General features: G+C 35.2%; 1 protein-coding gene across 1 annotated transcript in view; it reads right to left on the bottom strand.

Moving 5' to 3' along the window:
- The window catches only part of ADAMTS6 (ADAM metallopeptidase with thrombospondin type 1 motif 6), a 348,499-nt gene that overhangs the window by 102,704 nt on the left and 233,317 nt on the right, over nucleotides 1-12,478 (bottom strand). The window contains exon 12 of the mRNA XM_039469458.2: nucleotides 7,817-7,924. Coding sequence (XP_039325392.1) covers nucleotides 7,817-7,924 — 108 coding nt within the window. The remainder of the gene's footprint in view (nucleotides 1-7,816; nucleotides 7,925-12,478) is intronic.

Raw genomic sequence — 12,478 nt, 5'->3', positions numbered from 1 at the left:
AGTTTTGTGGCTTTGTTACCATAAGTAACTGTGTGTAAGAATATTTATGTCTGCACCTAGTTTTCCTATGCAAATAACTTGAGTAGCATAGTCTTGGCAAGCAATTAACTTGTTTTTTTTTTTCCCTGTCTGCAATTAATGAGAACTGACACTTTTAGAAATTCCAAATCTTAAAATATGCCTATTTTTTCAAATTGGAAATTTAGCATTATTGATTCCAAATAACATTAAAGCTTCATTTTACATTTATTTCATATAATTAAAGGGTTGAATCTAAAGCTCAAAGAGACTTCAGAATTTATAAGGCCTAGGGACTTCATTTTTTCAGATAAGGAAACCAGAACCTAAAGGAGTTGACTTGCCCAAGATCAAACAGTAGTAGAAGAGGAATTATCTGTCTAAAATACACAAAAAAATCAGTGGTTAAAGAAAAATCCATTGGAGGTGTATGATTATGTATTTGAAGACATTAAAGAATACTCTAATATGGTTTACTGGATTTTATAACTACATAAAATACAAAATTATACTAGAGATTTTTTTCTTAGCACAGCTATAGATATACATGTTATTTCAGGCCCCTTTGCATATACCTAGAATTTCCAGAGAAAAAATATTCAAGGTTTTTCATTTGTCAGGTAACAAAAGAATTGTGACAGCTACAAGAATACTAAAAGCTATAGGTTTCAAAGTATTTCTTAGTATTATTACAGGTGTTTCTAGAACACCCACAAAATGTAGGGCAATGAGAAACATCACATGAACTAAAGTCATCCTTTAGGTAAAAGATACATACAATACTTTGTAAATTGCTGTTCAGTTTTCAACAGTAAAGTCTACATAGCAGTAGTATTTCATAAATGGTTTGCTAAAAGGCCTTATATTGCATAAATTCATGCTTTGCTTATATCTATTCCATGGAGCTATATCATAATAGGTAATTTTATCAGAAAGTTAAGTAACAAATATTAATAGGTAAATAATTCATAATATAAGTATCAGTCACCTAGCAGTTGACAAGAGATTAGTCTCTAGTTTAATACTAGTTAACAACTTAGTTAACTAGTTGACAAGTTAACAAATTTGGTCTGTGTAGGAAAATTTATGTTACAAACTTCAGTTCTAAGTCTAGCAGTATCTTTGGTCCAAAGCAAGTCTCTTTTATTTCTTCTCTTTTGTTTCCTTTACTATAAAATGGAAACTAATTTTAGTTCTTGATTCCAATAAGGTTTAGATTAGAAAAACTTTTAAAATGAGCTCAATGCATACATACTTTCAAAAAAGTTAAAAACCTACTCAACAACTTGTTTTGATTTTGATCTCTGACAGAAGTGTTCTTTAGTGTTTTATTTTCTTCCTTTGTATTTATAAAAAGAGAATCTTTATAATTATGCCTACTTTTGTCCTTTTGTAGTAGTAAACCAATGCAGTATATGATTTTAAGAGAAGAAACTTATTTAACTTAATAAAAGGGCTTTAAGAAGTCCATGGGGACTTCAAGTGATTTGAGCGACTTTTCTGATTACATTAATCAATATATATTGAGTTTAATGTGTGTAAATCATGAGTAGAATAATTAGATTACACCAAATAAAGCAACTTGGAATATATAAATCCTATAAACACATAATGATGAGATTCTGTTGTATCATCTTTTTTAAATCTTTCCTTTCCCTGAAATTACCAAACCTGTAAAAGATCTACTTACAGAGACACAGAACTTTACTTTATATTTTAAACCAGAAAAGTTAAAGATGTAGATGCAAACCAGTTTCTAATCTTTATTTTCAAAGATTATCCAATCTAGTGATTTTGGACTACTCTAAATAACACTGTTACTTTAGCCTAAATTATCCAGATAAATTGGATAAATTTGGCCTTCCTCTTGCTAATTGGGATATGTTTAACCACATTCATAAAGGTAAAAGAAGTTAAGCCATCACATTTTTTTCCCAAGAATAAAATCTCATATTGCTCATTATTTCTTTTCATATTCCTTCTAAAATAAATATGTTTTCAACACAATCTAGAAAGACGGCATATTCCAGTCGGGCTTTAAGAGCCTTCTTTAGAAACACTATTTATTATTAAACAACATCTCTTGCTATTATACTACTAAATATTATGATCTACATCAGGGGACTTTCTTTAAGCAAGATACATTATAAATCAATAACATAACTTTGAAAATTGGTCACATTTCCACAAAGGAAAACTTCAAGATGAGCATATGCAGTATTTTAAAATACATTTTTTTTTTTCAGCTAGAGCCATTTTCAGATGTGATTATGGTATATCTTCTAATAGTCAGTACTGGGTCCAGCCAGCATCTGGAGTAAGAGACATCTAAGGAAATTCTAAGATTTTGCAGGAAGTAATATTAGTGATTCAATACAGAACATTCTTCCCAAGTCAAAAGAGTTGAGTGTTGGAGCACAGCACTATTAAAAGCCTTATCTTTCCACTGTGCAGGTGTAGGAATGCTAAAGCTACATTTCAGCCCAAATTCTAAATCAGAACTTGTCAACCCAAACTATTTAAATTTCTACAGCAATTGGATGAACTATTCTTTCTTCACTTCCTGTGTTTACAGTTTGGGACCCAGTCAAAACATATTGTATTCTACCCTAAGTAAATTAAGATCGAAGGCTGCAAATGTCCTACTATATATCCAGTGCTTTAGAAGGGCATTTAATAATCCTATACTAATCCAGCCCTATATTTCCTACGCAAAAATATTAGGAATCAATGTCACTTACATGTAAATCCAAATGCTGGGCTATATCTCTAATTGGGTCTTGTAGAATCATTAAATCAATCTATTGGCCATAAGCCAAGTATTTGAAGCCTTCTTTGTGGTCACCAAGAGGGATTACAAGGATTGGGTTTTGATTATCCTTAATATCCTGTTCAGTAACAATGCCAACACTATTATCAAAGTTTTTACAATGCAAATCCTTATTTACTATTTTATCAATTATGGCATCCCTCTGATTCCTGTCCAAAGGGCTATTGCTGGTGCTGTATCCAAGGAAAGCTCTCCGGCTGAAAGTTGTATTAACTGATTTGTAGGAGACTGACCCATGGACACACAGTACCAGTGCACCATCTAGGCTCATCAAATTTCCTCCTTTGGTTAATGCTACTGTCCCTGAGCACATCCACTCAGACCATATGGTTCTTATTCAGTCCTTGAATGGCTTATTCAGGCGAACATCCAATGGCTGTAATAGCGATGTCAGACCCCCCAGGACTCACGCAAAGATCAGTTTTTAATTTTTTGGCCATATTTCTTACTCCATCTGTTAAATGTGCATGGAACAGTTCCCATACTTACATGGAACATTTGTGGAACTGCGCCCCTGGGCAGGGATCCCATATCTTTTGCAGCCAGAGTTTGACAAGATCATCATGGATTCAATCCTTTGGATATGTCTATGCTATCACTTGAGCAATATTTCTACCCCCTCCCTTTTTAAAAAAGATTTATTCAGAAAACTATGAGCAGCGTTGGTTTTATTCTGCTGGCTAGACCGTGTACAGGTTCTTTCTTGTTCCTTCTGGTGAGAGTAGTTTTGAAACTCAGAGTTAAGATCAGAGGTTGTGAATATTCCATCCATTTCTTGGAGACACACAAACTTGTGCTTATATTCTTTATTGTTAGCTAAGGCAGTCTAGCAAAGAATTTTCTGCCCACCATCATCTAAGGTTGGCAAATAATAATGAAAAGTATTGATGATACTCTAGTAATATGTTAGCACCTTCCCTCTGAGGAGGCCCACAAAAAGCTCACTGAAATATTATCTCATTTCTATCCTCATAATATCTCTATGAAATATATAGAAATTGGTTGTCTCTCATTTTAAAGTAGAGATTCTTTATTTTACCAATTGTCACACAATAATACATGCTTAGCTCAACGTTCTACTCACATTGCTTTCTTATTGTGATTCCTGAAACAAGAAACTGTTTACAGGTAGAAAATGAAAAATCTATTTAGTATTAAAGGGTGAAATATATTGTTAAAACCTAGATCAGGCTTAGTGACCTACTTGATTCCTGTGACAATGAAAAATTGCTTTTTTACTTTGCAAAGTTTGTCATGTGAAGATAAAGCAAAATTAGAGTCAGTATAGAGAGGCAAAGATTTCAACTTTGAAATTAGAAAGACCTAGGCTAAAATGTCGGTTATGCCATGAAATTGCTGTGAAATTTTGGGCTAGTAAGTCTTATTTTTCTCTTCTGCAAATGGAGTTAAAACTGTACCTACCTCAGTTTTTGTTAATATTAAACAGAATAATGATTGCAGAGTGCTTAGCAATATGTGCCAGGCATAGTGTAAGTACTTTTTTTTTTTTTTTCTCACTCTGTTGCCCAGGCTGGACTGCAATGGCACGATCTTGGCTCACTGCAACCTCCGCCTCCAGGGTTCAAGTGATTCTCCTGCTTCAGCTTCCCGAGTAGCTGGGACTACAGGCACCTGCCACCATGCCCGGCTAATTTTTGTATTAGAGATAGGATTTCACTATGTTGGCCAGGCTGGTCTCAAACTCCTGACCTCAGGTGATCTGCCCGACTCGGCCTCCCAAAGTGCTGGGATTACAGGCATGAGCCACCGTGCCCTGATGTTAATACTTCTTAAATAGTCATCATCTTTATCATTATTGTTACCAGGATGTCAATTATTTTTAAATGGCAAGTATGCAGACTAACCATAGAAAGTTGACCAGATTAACTGAAAATTCCACTTTATCACTAGCTCTTTGCAGGGCTGTTTTGCTTTGGGTCAAAATTCTGAGGTCTGGTTTACTTTCCAAATATTATAGCCCTAAGAGTAAAATCTGCATATGGCAACAGTAAATATGCTTCCTTCCTAAGAAGAAAAAAACTAACAAAAATTAACAACAAAAATTCATACAGGAGATAACATGGTCAATATAGTTAGTAAAAGATAAAGAATAAAGAAGTGTTCAGCTCACATGTGTAGTTCTTGTTTTTTCTTAAAAATGTAGGTTGATGGCTGGGCATGGTGATTCACGCCTATAATTCCAACTCTTTGGGAGGCTACTAAGAAATACAAAAAAATTAGCTGGGCATGGTGGTACATGCCTGTAGTCCCAGCTACTTGGGAGGCTGAGACAGGAGAATCACTTGAACCTGGGAGGTGGGGGTTGCAGTGAGCTGAGATCGAGCCACTGCACTCCAGCTTGGGTGACAGAGTGAGACATTGTCTCAAAAAAAAAAAAAATGCTGGTTGATTTAGTTTTCTGAAAGCTTCTTCACAAGTTCAAAGTTAATAATAAGGTTATTCTGAGAGTCATCTAGTGCTCTATCCTTTTCCTTTCTAGGAGTCTGCATTTGTAGGTTTTTCATTTATTTATTCATTCGTTTTAAGACTTATGTCATTCCTAAAACTTTATCTATCTTCCAAGTCTCTGGAAAAACAACAAAGATTTATTTTGTAGATTAGTTTTAGATGGTGATATCTGATATATTGACCTTATGATAGTACACTCTTATGTTGTGAATAGAAATGATCCCTTGACATATAAACTTGCCATACTTATAAGGTTCTTAATAGTTTTTCATGAAGGCCATGGGTTATGGAGGTATGTCAGAAGTTGGCAAAGGTCCAAAGCAGGGTAAGCAGCAGGCAAGCGGCTTTTTAAGCCTGAGCATTTCTATTTTTTTCGAATATATATATATTAGAATTCTATGGACTTCATTGAAAGAAAGCATTTATGGATCAAAAAGTTGATGATTAACCTAGATGAAGAGTGTAAATCTTTAGAAATCAAATATATTTTGCCCCATTTTATTCACTTTCTCTTGTCTGTGATCATTCTTATTTGTGCTTAGAAGTAATTATATTTCCCCTCTATTTGCTTATTTAAATTTGAATTCAATACTGTTAGTTTTAATACTGTCTGAGAGTATTTCTAAGTATCCCTCAAATTCTTCTTAATTTCCAAGAAATATGTCATCTCTATCATATATATGCATATATATGGTGTAAGATATGACATTTGAGGGCCCTGCTATTAAGCACAAATTATTGGTATTAAATGTGTATTTACAGTATAATTTATTGGTGGAGCTCAGCTACATGTTCTTAGATAGTCGCTACTAGTGGTTTACTGTAGACCATGAACTTGATCACAAGAATAACAAATCAATGGCAATAAAGAAACAAATTCTCCCTGTGACTTTCCCTCTTTATGGCTGTGTATTTCTTCTAAGTAGAGATTGAGGTAAATTGACAAAAATTGACAATTATTATTGGTTCCAAAATAAATATAGACTGTTGTTTCAAGAATGAAATTCCTAATATTTTCTATTGCTTTAGTGAAAAATAATAGAAGAAATTTTCGGTAGTGCATGAATTTCTCTATATTTTTATTGGCTACTTATAAAATCTGAAAAAAAAAATCCTTTTTAAATTACCCTCTCAACTCATATATTTAGCATAATTTACCAACATTTCCAAACTTAGCATGGAAAAGCCATCAACATGGCACTAGGTCATGGGTCCTGAATGAAGCCATCAGCAACGATTAATAAACTGTGACAGCTGCCCAAAAGCTTTCATTCTTTTTATTTAAACATCAGATTGCAAGCTGAAACTCAGTGTAATCCTTGTTGAAACTAGCCCAACTAACATGGAAGAAGTCAGAACTGAGAACAGATGACAGTAATAGTTACTGCAAATTCAGTCAACAGAAATAAATTCTAGCATTTAAATTTACATAAATAGCAATTCCTAGAAAATGTTAAGAGTAGCACACAAACTATTACTATATGTTTCAACATCTGTTGTTGTTTTTCCTTTTTTTAGAACAAAGTTACTCACTTTGTTGCATAGGACTGACTCGAAATTGTAGGCTTGAGTGATCCTCCCACCTGAGCCTTCCACTTAGCTAGGACTATAGGGGTGGGTCATTGTGCCTAGCATGTTTAAAAAAGCCTTAATAATTATATTTTTGAAAACTAGATTGATGAAAAAATTATTTAGCTCCAATTTCTATGTTCAATAAATTATTTAATTATTTTTCTACTAGTCCCTTCTTTCATACTGCAATCTAAAAGTGACTTTAGGCTGGGTGTGGTGGCTCATGCCTATAGACCCACCATTTTGGGAGGCTGAGGTGGGCGGATCACTTGAGCCCAGGAGTTCAAGACCAGCCTGGGCAACATGGTGAAACTCTGTCTCTACCAAAAAATACAAAAATTAGCTGGGCATTGTGGCATGCATCTGTAGTCCCAGCTACTCAGCTACTCAGGACACTGAGGTGGGAGGATCGCTTGAGCCCCAGAGGTGGTGGTTGCAGTGAGCCAAGATTACACCACTGCACTCCAGCCTGAGCAACAAAATGAGGCCTTGTCTCAAAATAAATAAATAAATAAATAAATAAATAAATAATAAAAAGTGGCTTTAGTAATACTATGTTTATAAAGTCTACTTCTGGGTCACCTAATTTTCTGGGGAATTATTCTGAAAAACTAGACTATGTTATATCAGTAAACAGACTATATTACATAAGAAAAAGATTGCTGTTGCATTACTTTTGGTACAAATATAACATACATATACCAACAGAAAGGTGAAAGTGACCTAAAAGATAGTTACCAACTATAATTTCCTAAATAACACGTTTGCAGATATTAAGATATGACAATTAACCTATTAGTCTGGGAATCAATTATTTTTAAGTAGATTTTAAATGAATATATAAGATTTCCTAGGGGTTGAATATCAGCCCCAGCAATTTATCAGTTTTGTATACATGTCAAACGGGTAGTAAATAATTGATCTTACCCCTTTTTCAATATTCCCAGTTTGACACAATGTCCCCTCAGCTGCCGGAATACTATTGGTGACACAGCGGTTGCTTTTGCTAAGGCACCAGAGCTCTCTACACACTTCCTAGGAAAGAAGGCAAAAGCAAGTTGATCAGAAATAGAGTCATGTCCAATTCTTCCATAAAATACACTTAACAGTCACTCCGCATTACTTTCAAAAGAGACCCTGGGTCCCTTTTGCTGCTGAAGCATCAGAGATGAGGATTTTGGAGGAGGTTTTTATGAAAGGTAGGTTATCCATCTTGCAGTATCATTTAAACATTTGTCTTTATAATTCTTATTTTAGCAGATAAAGTGTATCTTAGCTTTTAATATTGGTTAGGATCTTTTTATAATAGTGTATAGAAATTTCATTAATATAGATGAGTAGGGAGAAAAAATGACTACGTAGAAAGGAAATACACGTTAATTACACTCAAGAATATACAATAGTACAACCTTACCAATTACTAATACAGTGATGCCAGGTAAATGACTTCTTAGATCTACCATAATATTCAAATAAAGACAATTTTAAAACAGAGAAATAGACCATAGGAATGGACAGGAATTTAATGTATGAATTTTTAAATTTTTGAAGTACATTTTGAAGTAATTTTTAATATTTATGTATGCCTAAGCACAATCTAGCAATGTTATTTTCAGTACATGCAATGTAGCATACCTCCATGAAGAAGAAACTTGGTTCTGAACAAATGCTGCTGTTTCTAGAATGTTTGGGTATGTTGTGTGGAATTGTCTTGTCTCCCTTCTCACGATTTTCCACTATCCTACCTCAGCATATGAAATTTACAACACTTATTCTAATATTGGCAATATACTTTCTTGTTAATACTATGTTAACAGATAAGATTTTGAAATAAGCTGTTCAATATTATTCCTACATAAAGTGTTTAAACAGCCCCCAAAAAGCTTACTTTGGAAGAAAACACTCAAATTTTCAGTTTCCTTTTATATATGATCACCAACTAACATCATTATCAATGTTATAAGTTTTTAATTTAAGCTAGAACAACCTAATATAATACATACTTATAATAAAAAATGATTATCTGAAATGCAAAAGTAAGCTAACACATGACTTTTAATCCTTTTGCTTTTATTCTTCAACTGATCTTTTAACTGTCAGAACATAATTATAAGAACTCATGTTACAAACGCAATCAGAATTAAGGCGGTGAAATACTGATGTCACTAGTTAACTGGTCCTACAAAGTGCCCCACAGAGTATAACAAATTGAGGGGATCTTTCTGAGTTCCTCTTTAGGGTGCCTCCTACCAGGCAGAGAGGAAACACACAGTGTCTATTAGGCATTTTTTTTTTTCTTTTTTGAGACAGAGTCTTGCTGTGTCACCTGGGCTGGGGTGCAGTGGCGTGAGCTCAGCTCACTGCAACATCCACTTCCTGGGTTCAAGTGATTCTCCAGCTTAGCCTCCCAAGTAGCTGGGACTACAGGTACTAGCCACCACATCCAGCTAATTTTTGTATTTTTAGTAGAGATGGGATTGCACTGTTTTGGCTAGGCTGGTCTTGAACTCCTGATCTTGTGATCTGCCTGCCTTGGCCTCCCAAAGCACTGGGATTACAGGTGTGAGCCACCACACCCAGGCCCTATTAGGCCTTTAAATGCCTAAAAATGTTTAAACTCCATTTGGAGAACTAGTGACCCAGAGAGAGAAAAAAACATTAGAAAAGAAAAGCATGGGCCAGGCGCAGTGGCTCACATCTGTAATCCCACACTTTAGGAGGTCGGGGTGGAAAGACCACTTGAAGCCAGGAGTTAGGGGTTGCAGGGAACTGTGATTGCACCACTGCTCTACACCCTGGATGATAGAATGAGGCTCTGTCTCAAAAAAAAAAAAAAAAAAGAAAAAAAGAAAGAAAGAAAGAAAGAAAAAAGAAAAGCATGTACTGTCGATCATAATATAAACATTAAATGTTCTCATGTTTATAATCCAATTTTTGACGAATTCACTTTTCTTTCAAAGCTTTAGTTTCTGTTTTAAGTGGTTATTTTTACTAGTTTATTCTTTTTCTATAGAAGATGATTTTTTAAACCTACAAATGTATCCCAGAACTTAAAGTAAAATAATAAAAAAAGAAGATGGCTTTTTAGTTTATATTCCTTAATATGTTCTTGTAGTTTAATATTTAAAGAGCAGTGGGATTGGCTGGACACGGTAGCTCATGCCTGTAATCCCAACACTTTAAGAGGCCGAGGTGGGTGGATCACAAGGTCAAGAGATTGAGACTATCCTGGCTAACACAGTGAAACTCCACCTCTACTAAAAATACAAAAAATTAGCCAGGCAGGGTGGTACATGTCCGTAATCTCAGCTACTTGGGAGGCTTAGGCAGGAGAATCATTTGAACCAGGGAGGGGGAGGTTGCAGTGAGCCGAGATCGTGCCACTGCACTCCAGCCTGGTGACACGGCTAGACTCTGTCTCAACAACAACAACAACAACAACAACAACAACAACAACAACAAAACAGCAGGAGTAACATTTAGGGCTTTGAATTATTGTCCCACGTATCAAATATCTATCCAAATTCATGGAAAAATGTCTTTATAAAAACAGAAAAGCATTAATAGAGATTAATATAGAGATTATTAAAAAGTTTCCTCCATAGTCCTGGATGATACTCCTGATCTTTTGTGATCTTTATTATAGGTTGAAATCTTACTTTAGACAAAGGTAAAAGAAACCTGAAGTTTACTTTAGAAAAAACTATGCAATGAAAGTTCTATTATTGAAAAGGACAATACTTAACCACATCTAGCAGGAAAACACACTAATTAGTCAGGTTATGGAAACTTTATTTTCCAAAAGTGCCTTGAAAATCTCTATCTAAAGTAGCAAGTGCTTAAGATACTTTTTCAAAACCTTAATCTCAAGATTCACAGCGGAGCCCTCTTATCTTTTAGAGAATGATGCATTTTGAAAACAAGATACCCACTTCTAATGGATGTTGTTATTTTGGTGGACTCCTGGAGATTCAAATTTTGCTACCACATCAACTTCTCAGAAATCACTGTTTAAAGTATGGGAGTGGAATTCCATGTTGAGAAACACTCACAAAATGTATAACTAGTCATGGAGAAGGCTCTGAAGAGTTTTCAGATAGATCTTGCTATTGGGATCTCAACTTGAATAAGAAAGATACTGATATCCAATTTAGGAGAGTTTCCCAAGATTTTTTTTTTTTCAAAGGATACTCTCTTGAAAGATAAAAAGCAAGAAAATTTCATTTCATATGAAGTGAAAAGGTTTTCTTTCTGAATAAAAATGAGGACAATTCCACACTTTCAGAAATACACTTTTCTAAACTGCGGAATCCTAGACCATGGATGATATATTTGCACAGATATGTCAGTTTCATTTGCACATGCGTATTAGCTGCTGAATAAGGAGCCTAATCCTAGGTTCTAATAAAGTTCCAGTCTCTAACATAGTTAAACGCAGGCTGAAATTCTTTGCCTCTTGGGTAATTTGCATGGCAACCATCATAGTAGGCAGATTTCCCTAAATAAAATATTGGAGGTGCTGAAGTATAGTGAGAAATAATGATTTCTTTTCTTTCTTTCTTTCTTTTTTTTTTTTTTTTTTAACTATCCATCAGCTTATCTCTAGTTCTCTTTCACATACTCATGATTCCTGATAGAAGTTAAGATTTAGTGGCCGGGCGCGGTGGCTCAAGCCTGTAATTCCAGCACTTTGGGAGGCCGAGGCGGGTGGATCACGAGGTCAAGAGATCGAGACCATCCTGGTCAACATGGTGAAACCCCGTCTCTACTAAAAATACAAAAAATTAGCTGGGCATGGTGGTGCGTGCCTGTAATCCCAGCTACTCAGGAGGCTGAGGCAGGAGAATTGCCTGAACCCAGGAGGCGGAGGTTGTGGTGAGCCGAGATCGTGCCATTGCACTCCAGCCTGGGTAACAAGAGCAAAACTCCGTCTCAAAAAAAAAAGACTTATTAAGATTAGTTTCATAACCTTTATGAATTAACCAGTCATCGCCTGTGTGTTAAAATCCCCTTCATAATCCTAAATTTTGTTTTGGGAAGACTCTGTAGGGGAAATTTGGGTCTTTGTGCTTGCTCTTGAGCTTAAGGAAAGAGAGGGAAGTTATCCACAGTCCCCACTAAAGGACATTTCTGTTATATGACACTGGAAATTTGAATTGGAATCTATAATGTTATGGGGTCAACTTCTGATCAGCTAGGAGAAATGCCTGGCAATACAAAAGTAACAGCATTTTCCCAACTCATTCAAGAATATTTATCAAGGATCTGCTATGCATCAGGCATTATGTTAGTTTTATAAAAAAATAACAATCACTTAGAATTCATGAGAACTTCAGAGGAAAATGTAGGTTATAGTCAGACACGTAGCCCAAATGCCACGGACTGGTATTGCTCTATGATAAAGTTTTTAAAATTCTTTGACAAAATTAGAAGGATGATGCCAGTGTGAATAGGCGTTTCCTTTGTTTTGTTTTGAGGTCTTACTGCCACCTTGAACTCCTGGGCTCAAGAGATCTTCCTGCCTCAGCCTTCCAAAGCATTGGGATTGTAGGTGTTAGCTATCTTACCAAGCCTGGACAGGTTATTATT

Source organism: Saimiri boliviensis, chromosome 1 (assembly GCF_048565385.1).
Source record: "Saimiri boliviensis isolate mSaiBol1 chromosome 1, mSaiBol1.pri, whole genome shotgun sequence".
In the NCBI taxonomy this organism is placed as follows: Eukaryota; Metazoa; Chordata; class Mammalia; order Primates; family Cebidae; genus Saimiri; species Saimiri boliviensis.
The sequence above is the reverse complement of the archived record's forward strand: the minus strand, read 5'-3'. Positions and strand labels throughout refer to the sequence as shown.